Source organism: Pagrus pagrus, assembly GCF_965226575.1.
Source record: "Pagrus pagrus genome assembly, chromosome: 20".
In the NCBI taxonomy this organism is placed as follows: domain Eukaryota; kingdom Metazoa; phylum Chordata; class Actinopteri; order Spariformes; family Sparidae; genus Pagrus; species Pagrus pagrus.
Genome location: NC_140207.1, coordinates 3071909 through 3086336, shown reverse-complemented (window position 1 = coordinate 3086336; position 14428 = coordinate 3071909). Strand labels below are relative to the sequence as shown.

Below are 14428 nucleotides of genomic sequence, written 5' to 3'. Positions count from 1 at the left end.
CGAGGTGGAGTCAGGTCTCTGTAAATGTGTGGTGGAGACAGGTCTCTGTAAAGATGTGGAGGAGACAGGTCTCTGTAAATGTGTGGTGGAGACAGGTCTCTGTAAAGATGTGGAGGAGACAGGTCTCTGTAAAGATGTGATGGAGACAGGTCTCTGTAAAGATGTGGTCGAGACAGGTCTCTGTAAAGATGTGGTGGAGACAGGTCTCTGTAAAGATGTGGAGGAGACAGGTCTCTGTAAAGATGTGGAGGAGACAGGTCTCTGTAAAGATGTGGTCGAGACAGGTCTCTGTAAAGATGTGGAGGAGACAGGTCTCTGTAAAGATGTGGTCGAGACAGGTCTCTGTAAAGATGTGTTGGAGACAGGTCTCTGTAAAGACGTGGTGGAGTCAGATCCCTGTAAGATAAACAGCTCTGTCCAATGTTCTCCAGACAAGGTGGATTTTTGTCGCGACCCGTGACTTTTCCTCTCCCCTTGACCCCGTCTCAGTGAACCCCACCGTAGAGCCTTCATTCTGAAGATGTAACGGACATTACATATTGATTTTACCTACGTGACTATTCAAAGGTTTGACGTGATACTGGGTTGACTCACAACAGTTGAAGGCGATTTTGTATTTCAGTTTTCTTTTTCATCTCTTCTTGAGTCATCTTTTAAAAAGCCCACTCCTAATAGATAAGGTTAACTTTGTTAGTTTTGTTAGATCATTAACTGATAAGATTAGCTGTAAGTTTGGTTAGTTAATTCCTGTTAGCAGACTCCACCCTCAGTTTATATGTTACAACACAACAACAACCTTTGTCCACACACACACACACACACACACACACACACACACACACACACACACAGAGCTCACGCCGAAGCTAAAAATACCTCACACAGTCATACTTGACTCTTACTGGACGAGCGCTTATGAAACTAAACCAACCAGACCAGCTGGGCGGCCTCGACCTTGACGTGAAACTCCCACTGTAAACTGTAAAGTGATTTTCTTACCAGTGAACTACAGAATGACGGAGGACATTTAAGACGAGGATGTCTGTGGTCCGGTGTCCTGTGTACCTGGTGGTCCTGACCTTTCTGTGGACTTCTAACAGAGGAGGTGAGTGAGGCGTTCACAGCCCATCTGATCTTCTTCCAGTCTAAACTTAGATCACAGATGTGTTTAAACTTAGTACAGGAGTCATTTTCTTTCACCGGGAAATATAATGAATTCAGATATACCTATAATAAAAACTGTTGAATCAATCCACCTAAAAACACAAAGAAACTACACATTCTCTCTCTAGGTTTGGTGTTCGTGTCACAGTTTTAGATATTTTTTAATGTCTTATTAAACTTAAGCTGCCATCTCATTATAATAGGAGAGAGCTCAGTTTCATGTGTTGTAGATAAGCTGTAAAATGACCTTCACCTGAACTATACTGGGTGACGGAGTCAGCACATAATACTGAAACTATGTACACAGCCAGATAAAAGTAGAGATAAGTGAGAACATTGGTCAGTGTGAGTTAAACATTTAACTGTTGAGTAAAAGTAAAAGCACGACAAGCTAATTCATTGATTTGTTGTTTTATTTTAAATAATGACTGACGCTGAGATTGATTATTACCAGAGTCACGCTGTGGACTTTAGTCAAGTGACAAAGTTCAAAGTGATCATGTTCATTTAGCAAGAAAAAAAAACCCACACACCTCCATTTGATCTGCAAGAAAAATTATTTTGACAATCAAAATATAAGGAAGTGAAGCAATAAAATAAACCAGTTGCTAAGAAGTGTAGACAGAAGATTAGGGAAAAATTTACCTGAATCTTGTGCAACCTGTTTGGCTTCATTCCTACACACACTCAAAGAATGTGTCATGAATGTTTCCTGTAACTCACCTCATGATCAACTAAAGATGTTTCACTTTATCATCCCAGAGAACATTTGAATTGTTTCCTGACTTTAAAGTATTTTGTTTTCTCTATTTTCTACTCTTAAAGCCACACAGATTAATATTTTTATTCCAACTCAGCCACGTTTATGCAAAACTACAGATAAGTTAAAACTGGACGTTTTCTTTATGTTGCAACTTTTGTTCAGGTTGAATTTAGTAGTAAAGTAAGGTAACCAGTTGGTCTTCACAAATTCCACCTTAAATATTACTCAGGAAAACAAACAATAGTTCAAACAAACCTCAACGCTACTGAAACACTAAACTAAACTAAAGGCAAAACTGTGGCAGTGTTGTTGTGCAGGTGAACCACACATAAACTCACATGGCACTCTGGTAAGGGGCAAACAGGGATTCCTCACATGGATACAAACACTGCCAGCCACAGCAGAGGCCGAACAACGGCACACAGGTGGCTCATCGCTCGGCCCTGATTAGGGAATTTGTTGTGGGAGGAGTTGATTCAAGGCTGCATCCACCAGCACTACACCTTGCTCTGTACCAGGGGAGTATACCCCAACACAATAGGAAAAGAGGTCATACTTACCATTACAAGCCAATTACTACTATTATAATCATTATTATGCCCTGACGAGCCCACGTTATCCATCGATGTAGTTTAGACTTCTGTTGTTACACCGACGACACACAGTTGTTCGTATCAGTAGCAACCAAAGACTTCTCCGTCTCTACTGACCCTGACGAGATGTCTGGAGGACATTTAGCGATTAATGTGATTTGAATTTGATCAAAAAAAGTTAATAACCATCAGCTTTTAAAGAGGCTCACTTCTCCTTGAACTGAACCCTGATGGATGTTTCTTCGCCTGGTGTTTTTCAGATGCAGCAATCTGTGTTTTTGACAGCAGCTGCGTCTTACCGTGCCGCTTTCGGCCGGGCGACGAAGTCGTCATCCACTGGATTCAGGTGAATGGAAAAGAAAACACTGTCCACTCCTACTACCACGGCCAGGACCAGCTCGCATACCAAGACCAGCGCTTCAAAGGGAGGACGTCACTGTTCCGGGATCAGATCTCCAGAGGGAACGCCTCGCTCCGGCTGACAGGAGTGGAGCTTCAGGACCAGGGCAGATACAAATGTTATACAAGCACCATCACTGGCAACCACGAGTTATTTATCAACCTAAATGTGGAAGGTAGGAAATTCATAGTACAGAGAACACAAACATTTACAAGCTAAAAATAGGGACGCAACATCCCAAAATGGTGCGAGGCTTCAGTGTAATGCTGTGTTCATGGCTTGGCCCGACACGGCATGATTTAAGCCGGCTGCCTTCAGTGCAGGTCAGGTTTCTTTTGCGTTGGCATTTTTTCATCCTGCCAACTTACTCAGTGTCATTTGAATGGATACTTAAGTGTGTTAGACTGCAAGTGTGTATACTGTGACACCATTGGCACTCCTCAGAGTAGTCAGCAGCTTTTTCCAGACTGTGGGTGTGGGTGAAACTCCCTGTTTGGCTGTTCAGCAAAGCAAATGAATGCATGAGAAGAGAAACAGAAAGAGAGAAGTCACTGTAGTATCCATTATTTCACCCATTAAGTGCAGTTTGAGCTTACTTTTCACCTCTTTGCCAGTGTCATTTGTAACTTTTTATCAGACGTATTCTAGATTAGAAGAGGCTGTATTGGCAAGAGTGTTGTGAACAATGCTGCTTTGTAACAACAGTGCATGTATGAGCTGGCTGGCTGTCGGCTGCAGTCTTAACGTGTGTTTAAGTGCAGCTTTTTTTTTTTAGGTGAGGCAGTCGAGCTGCACAAACACATTTTATAGTTTTTAAATTGGCCTTAAAAGAGTAAATGGAGGATTTGTTGCTGTCAAATTGCTGCAAATGTGCATTTCCTCCAAGTACTTTTGTTTTCTCACGTCGCAGTGTGTTGAGCTCTCTCAGCTGCAGTATTCAGACACCTGGGCTGATACCATTTCATTCCCAGGGAGAGGAGACTGAAACATTATTCAGTCAGGGCTGTGTGAAAGAGGTCACCTCGTTGATAAGAGCCCCGGCACAGTAAACCTTATCACAGACTTGTTGTGCTGATTGCAAGAAGGAGAAGGTCTCTCTGGAGAAGCACTTGTGATTGTGGAGAGTTTGAAGAGAAATGTATGATTTTCTTCATTTGTAGTGACTCTGGACACTTTATATCCATCTGTCTAACACACTAGTTATTTAAAAACATGTTGTTTCCCCTGTTGTTTGGATAACGTTGAAAAACACATTGAATCTTATGAAAAAAAAAAAAAAAAAAATGCTACAAAGACATGATAAATGTTACATTTCTGCTTTGTTAGCCACCACCTACAGAAACTCTCAGTCTGAGCCCAGTGGTTTCCTTAATGACCTCATATAACGATTGGAAAACTAATAAAAAGTAATAAAAACTGTGATTGTGGTATCATTTGATTTGTCATCCTCTGAGACCTGAGTCTGCAGGCTGAAGTGCAAGTGCTGCATGACTGCACCTTCTTTCAGTCACTATAGTTACTCTGAACCCTTCGTCGAGTAATCAGCACGTCTTAACATCTCGGATGACAGCTCATAAAATCTCATCTTCAAGGATCTGGGGCGCCTCATGGCTTTGGACAAGCGACATTAGGTGCAGAGAACATGAAGGAAGGAAGAATTAAAACCCAAGAAAACAGCATGAATAACACGGGCTGAAGCTGTCGTCATCAGGTCTCCAAGATCACCGCTTCCAAAACGTGTTTTTAGAAAGTCAATCTTGTCTTTTGCAGCTCCGGTCCGTAAAGTCCACATTCAGCAGGCAGAAGACAGCATCACCTGCAGCTCAGAGGGGATCTACCCTGAGCCCAAGCTCACCTGGTCCACCAGCCCTCCATCAAACATCACCTTCAAGAAGCCAACCAAAGTCCAGCAGACTGAACAGCACCTCTACAGCATCAGTAGTTCTCTGACCCGTTTAGACGGTGACACTGATCTGACCTACAGCTGCACCGTCAGCGCCGGCAGAAACAGCAGGACCACTTTGATTAAAGAAAGTAAGAGTCACTGTGGAACTGTCGTCAAAATGAGTTCAGAAATCAGATACTCAGTGGATTGTTTCATTTGTTTCTGTGTTTTTGTGTTTCAGCTTCTATCAGTGGTTCAGGCACTGAAACAACAATCCCCTGTGGTGATCCAAAATCTGCCCACACGGGCCTCGTCTGGAGGTTCAACCACAGTCAGATCGTCCTGAGCCAGACCAGGGCCGACGTCTCCTACACGGCCTCAGCGCAGTGGAGGGAGCACGTGAAGGACGTATCTGCGTCAGGCAGCCTCACGCTGAAGGACTTATCTTCAGATCAGGAGGGAACATACACCTGTGAACTCAGTGACGACGAGGAGACATACATAACCAACACCTTCCTGAAGATGGTGAAAAGTCAAGGTGAGGTAGCATCAAGCAGAAAGCAATAAGTAGTAACATCAGGTTTAATACTTGTGCATGTTTACACACCCCCTTTATAAAGGTTCACGCTACATCGTGATGCTACAGGAGCTGAGACTGAATTTAAGATTAAAAAACTAAATCTCTTTCTGTTTCAGACACCTCTCATGATGCCATCATAGGTGGAGTAATTGGAGCTTTAGTTGTTTTAATTTTAGTGGTCTTGGTCGGACTCTTAATAAAATATAGAGAAAGGATTTGTCAAAACCCTGAACAGGTAAATATGATAATAATAGTATCAATAAATTAGCATTATCTTATATTTTGCCTGTGTTGTGTTGTGAACTAACTGTAATGTCTTTTTGACTCAGACACAAACAACAAATAGTAAAGAACAAACAACAAGTGGTGACAAACAAGAACAAGTACCTTTAAAGTAAGTATTCTGTATATTAATGTTGAGGAAATCTGTTCAGCCGTCAGGTAGATGGAGTAGAAGCAAAGCAAGTGTTCACATCATGCATTATGTTATATGCATGATGTGAAAATGGTTCCATAAAATGAGGACAAAACACAAAATCTGACTAAGTTTGCTGTGATATTTACATTCATTGTCCTCTGCAACAGTTGAATGAAGAGGAGTTTTGAACGTTACATGTTTCAGGACTGAATTCTGTTTAATTTAGTTCGCAGGAAACTAAATAATGAAGAAAAACACTGAAGTGAAACCAAAGAAAGGCTGTGACGGCACTACATGCATCTATCTTCCATGAAGAAATGAATGTCAACTGGACATGAAGTGGAAATAAACTTGAGACGAACTCGGGTGTCTCAGGACATTTTGCTATTACTGTTTCAGTGGAGCCGTACTGAAACAAGACCTTCAGATCTGTGTTTGGGAGGCAAACATCTTCATCCAGACTGATAAATGAGGACGAGGACACTGCACAGTTTCTGCTGTGGTGCTTTTATATATATTTTTTTATCTTGTATGAGGGAGACTTTGGCCTGTGAAGTACAGTCTGCTGTTCCAACATGTGTGAGCGCCTCAGATTTGGACAATCTGCTGTTGTGTGCTGCATGTGTGAAGAAGCAAATGTGGACATGATCCTGATCTGGTTCTCTGGATATGGTCCGGATTTCATGTGTGAAAGGGACGACGCAGAGACGAGACAGTACTCTGGTGTTCTGGTTCTTCTATCCATCCAAGATTCATTCATGTTATCATTTTATTACAGGATGGTGAAACAAGATTACGTTTGTAGCGCTCACAAGAACAGAACATGTTTAGATGGACTCATGAACAATAAGTAATAAAGATAAATGATGGTTTTATCTTGGAGTGTTGAGGATGAGTTCAGGTGTCAGGTGGAAATTTGGTCCCAAGAGGAGGTTTTTTTTTCTAACACTACTGATGAACTGCTGCTGTGACGATGGTTTAATACACTGTTTCTTTTAAGACTCTATCATGTGGCTTTGTCTGTCGTTGTTATGGCACGTATGTTATATATTTTATGTACAGTAGGCCTCTGAATGTCCAGACAGCTCCACGTAATGACTTTATAAACTGTATAGATGTTTTCTGAACATCTCACTGCCATTTGGTTGTAAAGCTTTATTTTTTTATATGTTTTTTTTTGTCCTGTTTGAAAATAAACCGGAAAAAGCATTTGAGTTGAGCTGAGTCCCGCTCTGCAAACACTCCACAAGCTTGTGGTGTGAACACGACACAGTCCTGGATCAGACAGATGGTTTCACTGACCTCTTCTGGAGGAGTTTCATGCCTGCAGCCTCTTCCAGCAGGGATTTCACCTCCACATGACTGCAGCCAGGTGACAAGTTCAGCCACCGGAGGTCAAACAGGTTCACACATCTGACACACACAGTCGATTCACAAAACACCACTGATGCTTCAATTAATGCACACACTCTCTTTATAATTGAGATATAATATAGTAATATAATATAAAGTTTATCATATAAAACATATTTACATATTTAAAAACATATTGCATAATTCGGATGCAAAAAAGGTAACTGTATTCGAGTAAAGTCACAGAAATAAAAGATGTAATTAGATTACAGATACATTCAGTAACAAAGGGGATCACTAACAAGATTAGTTTCAAAATAAAGACTGATATACTCGTCTGTAACTATGTTTTCTATAAGAATATACACTCGTTATTAACATTAAATAAAAGTCATCTTGTTGATATTTCTGTTCTCTAGTCTTTATTAGCATAAGTAAAGGAAAGTAATCAAGTTACATTACTTTAATATTGTGATACCTGGATTACGTCCTGAGTACATTTTAACAGGTAATTAGTGACACTGTTGGAAAACATGTTTAAAGTAACATCTCAGCCCTGCTCACATTTATTATTGGACTCCATGTTTAGTTTTGTGTTTGTTCAAAAGGTCCCTCAGACAGAACCAACGATGTCATCAGTCAGCTGGAGTTAAAACAGGAGCTGCAGTTTCACACATTAACTGTGTCATATAAAATTACCTCATTGTGAGAGAGTAACTCGTCAACTTTTACATGGTCTGTTTCACACAGTTACTGTAAAACATCACAGAGGATTTTTTTTTAAAGTGAAAATTCTGAGAAAATGAATGAATTAATTGATTACATTGATCAACACAAGTGGAGCCATCAAAATATTGTTTAATACATTTTTTGCTCATTACAGAAGAATAAACATTTGACTTTAAATTTCATAATAATATAAAGAGATTCATATGAAATAAAAATCTGAACATACAGAATAAAGAACGTGTGCAGAAATAATCTCGCACTGATGAATATGATACTGCAGACTTCTGCATTCTGACATCAACCTCCATTTTACAGCATAATGTGAAAATGAACAGGCGTTCTCCATCATTCAACAACCAGTAAGTGTATGAACACAGACTGACTGAATGAGGAACAGAAAGACAGGACGTGATGCAGACTCACGTCCAGGTTCCAGGTGGAGGAGGTGTCTGAGTGTGGAGCAGAAGGAGTGGAGGAGTGTCAGTGTGTCTGCAGAGACTGTGTAGAAGGACAGAGCAGCAGCAGAGCAGTCCAGATACACTGATGATACTCTGTCACATCCACAGGAACACAGGGACGATGCTGGACTGGACATTGTGTGTGACAGTGGAGCTGATCTCAGAGCAGTTCACACTGCAGCACTGACAGTCATCTCCACTTGTTGCGATTGGTCCGTCAGTCACTGCTGGATGAAGCTCTCCTCTCCACTCCACCTCCCAGTAACACGGCCCAGTCAGAGCCTCTCCACCCACCAGCTGATGGTGCTGCTTCACCCTCTCTGGATCATCAGGACACAGCTGATCCTCTCAACACCTCCACCTTCCTCATCACTCTGACGGAGACCACCACCAGCTGATGAGAGAAGCAGAGAGACAGTAGAAGTGATAAATGAGTGTTTGCAGAGACTCCCTCCATCAGCTGTCAGTCAGTGATATAAAGACCAGCAGGACTTCAGTCCTGTTCAGACCACAAGTGGAGCGGCTGTGTAGCGTAGCCAGCTTCCTGTCAGCTCTCATGTTAACGTGTTGGAGTGAAGCTCACAGACCTGCAGACACTTTGGACATCAAGTGTGTTTACTCTGCAGGTTTCACTGAAGGACACAGTGGAAATAAACTGCTGACAGTCCCTGAACGCATCATGACTGCAGGAACACAGATATTCACTGCTCTCTTTAATGATGGACGGCTGTTTGGGTTCAAAGCTGTTAGAAACCAGCATCTCCATTTATTATGTTCAACATCAGCTGTGGTTTGTGGACTTCAGCAGAGGTTCTGGTCCGTATACAGACCACATGGTTACTAAATGTAGTGATGGTTCTCTGAAATAAGAGCCAGTGATTTGCAGGCTTCAGTCAGACTGATCTGAGAGCTGTGACAAAGATGAACTGATCAGTTGTTCAGTGTTGAAATGAGAGAACAAACACTTTGAGATCAGATTTGATGCTCCGACAGTTTGATGAATGAGGACACTGTCTCTATACATCCTGTGATGCTGTCAGCTGTGATCCAGCTTTATTTCCTGTAGACATGAACACAACAACAACAGTCGTCTTCACATCAACTCAAACACACCATCACAACAAGCTTCTGATCTGATTGGCTGACTGCTCTCTCTCTGTCTCTCTGTCCAATCATGAAGCCTGTCACCGTTCTCCTCTCACAGCTTCACTGAGGAAAGCAGGAAATACTGGATCTTTACTTTGATACTGTGTTTAGTACAATACTGCTGAAACCAGCATGAACTGACTCCAACCCTCTACTGACCTCAGAGTCTCCAGTCTGCAGTCTGGACTCTCCTTCAGATCACACAGCAGCTTCACGTCTGAATCCTGCAGCTTGTTGTTCCACAGGTCCAGCTCTCTCAGATGGGAGGGGTTGGACTTCAGCGCTGAGGCCAGAGAAGCACAGCTGATCTCTGACAAACTGCAGCCACTCAATCTGAATAAAGAATAAATGATGTAAGTTCAGAAGACAATGTTCCTGCTTGAAATCATTCAGTGATTAATAATCTGTTCAAAAAGAAAATGAGAAAATGGAAACTCCAAACATCTGAACCCAACAGGACGCAGGTTAAAACCTCTAAAATACAAAAGGTGACAAAGAGCTCTCATTAATATTAATGACAACGTGCTGCTACTTCAGTAAAGACGTGGTGACTTCACCTCTTAAACTCTGCAGCTCCACCAGTGGCTCCATCTATACAAACTCATGTTGTGAAGCCAAACAAATAAAAACTCACAAAAACTAATTTGAGATTCAATCAGAGTATCTTCAGTTTGAACTAGTGTGAGCATCATATAGTTTTATAAAACTGGTGGAAAAAGAAAATACTGAATATTTCTTGTTGTCTGTTTGTTGAAACAGAGATAACTTATTTATTAATTGTGTTTATGTATTTTATTATCACTTTCTTAAAAAACATGATGTGGAATATAAGATGACAATCAAGAGTTGAAGAGGATCACAGTGAATTATCCAGTGTAGATTTTTCTCTTTATATGAAGGTTTTAAATGTGCAGCTCAACACTGCTCTGCCACAGTCAATGGATTAAACCACTGTAGAGAAAATAGACTTTATCATTGAGATAGTCAGTGTGGATCAGTGTAATAACAACTTAACAATTAACTCAACATCACAAAGTTTCCAAAGATGCAAATATGTCAGGATGAATTCTGGGGAAGAGTAAACAAAAGACATCTACTGTGTTTTTTTATTTATTTAATTTTTTAGGAAAAGTGGAGTCAGAAGATCAAATCATCTCCAGTTTAAACTATTCAGTCAGTATAAGCATCATGTAGCTTCATAAATCTCTGATCCCTCTCAGATGGGAGGGGTTGGACTTCAGAGCTGAGGCCACAGAAGCACAGCTGATCTCTGACAAACTGCAGCTCCTCAATCTGAATAAAGAATAAATGATGTAATAAAGATCTGTTTATATTCCATCAATGTTCAGTTGTTTAATGTGCAGTTCAACATCACTGTGTCCTCATCAATCAGCTGTATCCTAAAATGACTGAGTGACTTTGTTCTTGTGTTGTTGTGGATCATCATGATGTAATGTCAGCCTTCTACAGACATCATCTAAATGTCACCACATTCATGTCAACACATGTTGTCAACATGCTGCTGAACTCTGCACCCTCTTTAACACCTGTCCCAACACTACAGTATCCAGAACCACATGAATCCAATTAGAGTCCAGACTGAATTCTGCTGACAGACTAAAAAAAGAGCTGTTGTGAGTTGTGTTCAGACAAACACAGAAAACAAGAAGAGTAAAGGATATTTAAAAGTTCTGTTGTGGATTTAAATCAGGTAGATAAACACTGCACAAGAGCAAAATACATGAACTGACCTCAAGATCTCCAGTCTACAGTTTGGACTATTCAGTCCTTCACACAGCAGCTTCACTCCTGAATCCTTCAGACTGTTGTTCCACAGGTCCAGCTCTCTCAGATGGGAGGGGTTGGACTTCAGAGCTGAGGCCAGAGAAGCACAGCTGATCTCTGACAAACTGCAGCTCTCCAATCTGAATAAAGAATAAATGATGTAAGTTTAGAAGACAATGTTCCTGCTTGAAATCATTCAGTGATTAATAACCTGTTCAAAAAGAAAATGAGAAAATGGAAACTCCAAACATCTGAACCCAACAGGACGCAGGTTAAAACCTCTAAAATACAAAAGGTGACAAAGAGCTCTCATTAATATTAAAGGTCCCATATTATGACAAACTCACTTTTTCTGGGATTTGGGGTGTTATTTTGGGTCTATGCTGCTGCCACACGCGTACAAACTTTGAAAAAAGACCATCCGTGCTTTTTTGAGTGAGATACAGATGTCTGACGGTGTCTTGCCTGCAGTTTCCAGATGAGCGAGTCAAATTTCTGCCGGTCGTCGATGTGAGTCTGTTTGTGTGTGCTAACCGCTTCACATCGGACTGCTTCAGTAACGAGGGTCAGTACAAAGCTGGCTAACTAGTGAGCTCCGCCTCGGTCCGCTATGCAACGATGTTTGAAGCCAGTTTAATGTCGATAATATCACGAGGGAGCTCGGTTGTCACAGTGAAAAGTCTGGAAACATGTGCAGACTGGAGACAGAGACTATGCGGACAGTGTCCAAGAGTTTGGAGACTGTTGGAGACAAACACAGCTTTCGCTAGCTGTTTCCAGCTGTTACCTGTTGCAGGTCAGTGGGGGATGGGAGCCGGGTGGTTGTGTCGGGGAGTCCTGCTAACAGCTAAACTATCAAGTCACACACACACACACACAGTAGCCAACTTCATATGACAAATGTAGACAATTTTCATTTATTAATCACAATCAGAAATATTCGATCTTGTTTGGGGGCTTCACATAATAAACAAACAGAACTGGTCTATATGGAGGTTTTAATGGTCGAAACACAGACGTTATGACGTGAACCCTGTGTTGCGGTACACAAAACAAAAAGATCGTTGACTCAAGGTTTAGTGTTTGCCTCTTTATTTCCTTTTGCCACCAGCTTTCCTGTTTGTGTACAGGTTAGTCCTCCGTTTATGAGAGTGGCAGAGCGGCATCGGACTTGAGAGTTAGTGGGCCTAATGCATAACTGTGGTTACTACTGCGCATGTCTCTTTGCTGCTATAATAAACATTTGCTTAGGATTGTGACGAACAGGATGGAAACTGGTAACAAACAAACGTGCGGTTGAACGACAGCATCTCGGCGAGCCATAGCGACACATCCACCGTAAACATTAGCACATGCTACCGCTAGCCTGAACGCATCCTCTCCCTGAGAGGGGCGCGTGTTAGGACGGAGCTCATTAGCATAACAGCTGCAGAATCAGAACCAGCTGCTCTCAGCAGAGCTCAGTAGAGCCACTTTCAGACAGCTGATATTCAGGACCACTGATGGGTTTGGGGGCAATACATTTCTAATACAGTGCTGTTGGACCTCTGACAGCTGTGTGGAAGTGATGAAAAACAGTATAATATGGGACCTTTAATGACGACGTGCTGCTACTTCAGTAAAGACGTGGTGACTTCACCTCTTAAACTCTGCAGCTCCACCAGTGGCTCCATCTATACAAACTCATGTTGTGAAGCCAAACAAATGAAAACTCACAAAAACTGGTTTTAGATTCAATTCAACATCACAAAGTTTCCAAAGATGCAAATATGTCAGGATGAATTCTGGGGAAGAGTAAACAAAAGACATCTACTGTGTTTTTATTCATTTTAATTTAGGAAAAGTGGAGTCAGAAGATCAAATCATCTCCAGTTTAAACTATTCAGTCAGTATAAGCATCATGTAGCTTCATAAATCTCTGATCCCTCTCAGATGGGAGGGGTTGGACTTCAGAGCTGAGGCCACAGAAGCACAGCTGATCTCTGACAAACTGCAGCTCCTCAATCTGAATAAAGAATAAATGATGTAATAAAGATCTGTTTATATTCCATCAATGTTCAGTTGTTTAATGTGCAGTTCAACATCACTGTGTCCTCATCAATCAGCTGTATCCTAAAATGACTGAGTGACTTTGTTCTTGTGTTGTTGTGGATCATCATGTTGTAATGTCAGCCTTCTACAGACATCATCTAAATGTCACCACATTCATGTCAACACATGTTGTCAACATGCTGCTGAACTCTGCACCCTCTTTAACACCTGTCCCAACACTACAGTATCCAGAACCACATGAATCCAATTAGAGTCCAGACTGAATTCTGCTGACAGACTAAAAAAAGAGCTGTTGTGAGTTGTGTTCAGACAAACACAGAAAACAAGAAGAGTAAAGGATATTGAAAAGTTCTGTTGTGGATTTAAATCAGGTAGATAAACACTGCACAAGAGCAAAATACATGAACTGACCTCAAGATCTCCAGTCTACAGTTTGGACTCTTCAGTCCTTCACACAGAAGCTTCACTCCTGAATCACTCAGACTGTTTCTACTCAGGTCCAGCTCTCTCAGATGGGAGGGGTTGGACTTCAGAGCTGAGGCCACGACTTCACAGTCAGTCTCTGAGAGTCCACAACTAGAAAGTCTGTAATTTGAGAAACTGTGACAGAGAAAATAAAACTGAAGGTCAAATAAAATCTGACACTTTATCTAAAAAACAGACATGAACACATTTGGCTGCAGCTCAGCTGGTCAGTTGTTCAGCCTGAGCTGGTCAGTCATTGATCACAAGGTTTGTGGTTTGAAACTTGAGCTCCTCCTGTCCACATGTCAAAGTGTCCTTGAGCAAACTAATGATCCCTCAATGGCAGCTTTAGACCAAAGTGTCTCCCAAACAAGCTGATGTGATCTGTGTCTGTTAAACTTTATTTGAACATGATGTCACTGAGTGCTACAATCACTGGAGGTTGTAACAGCACTTGTATGTATTGACCTCAGTCATGTGCTTGTATGTAGTCTATGCATCTTTTAATATCACTCTGCTTTTCATCACAGATTGTTTTATTATAACTTCATAGTGAATAGTTTTACTCAAGTGGAGTTCAGCTGTTTAACGACATCATTTCTTCTTGTAGTCTGGTGATGATAAAATCTCTCCACTG

At 41.4% G+C, this 14428-nt stretch overlaps 2 protein-coding genes across 3 annotated transcripts in view; one reads left to right on the top strand and one right to left on the bottom strand.

Annotated features, from left to right (window-relative positions):
* Positions 1-198: 198 nt before the first annotated feature.
* hhla2b.2 (HERV-H LTR-associating 2b, tandem duplicate 2) lies at positions 199-7012 on the top strand. Its single transcript, XM_084341275.1, has 7 exons — positions 199-1105; positions 2781-3095; positions 4691-4954; positions 5047-5343; positions 5502-5620; positions 5715-5779; positions 6030-7012. Exons 1-7 carry the CDS (start codon positions 1039-1041, stop codon positions 6046-6048), a joined length of 1146 nt encoding a protein of 381 aa, XP_084197401.1. The 5' UTR covers positions 199-1038; the 3' UTR covers positions 6049-7012.
* A 549-nt stretch (positions 7013-7561) lies between these two features.
* LOC311249883 (NACHT, LRR and PYD domains-containing protein 3-like) overlaps positions 7562-14428 on the bottom strand; it is a 140720-nt gene continuing 133853 nt past the window's right edge. For both annotated transcript variants that reach the window (XM_084341246.1, XM_084341247.1), the window contains 2 exons: positions 9649-9822; positions 7562-8737 (listed from right to left, as the gene is read on the bottom strand). In XM_084341246.1, coding sequence (XP_084197372.1) covers positions 8713-8737; positions 9649-9822 — 199 coding nt within the window. In that variant the 3' untranslated portion in view covers positions 7562-8712. The remainder of the gene's footprint in view (positions 8738-9648; positions 9823-14428) is intronic.

What these genes read in the sequence shown, in the direction of transcription:
- hhla2b.2 (XM_084341275.1), top strand. Translation starts at nt 1,039, where the DNA reads ATGTCTGTGGTCCGGTGTCCTGTGTACCTGGTGGTCCTGACCTTTCTG. An exon ending in GTGGACTTCTAACAGAGGAG is followed by an intron (nt 1,106 to 2,780) that starts GTGAGTGAGGCG and finishes GGTGTTTTTCAG; the next exon opens with ATGCAGCAATCTGTGTTTTT. An exon ending in TATCAACCTAAATGTGGAAG is followed by an intron (nt 3,096 to 4,690) that starts GTAGGAAATTCA and finishes TGTCTTTTGCAG; the next exon opens with CTCCGGTCCGTAAAGTCCAC.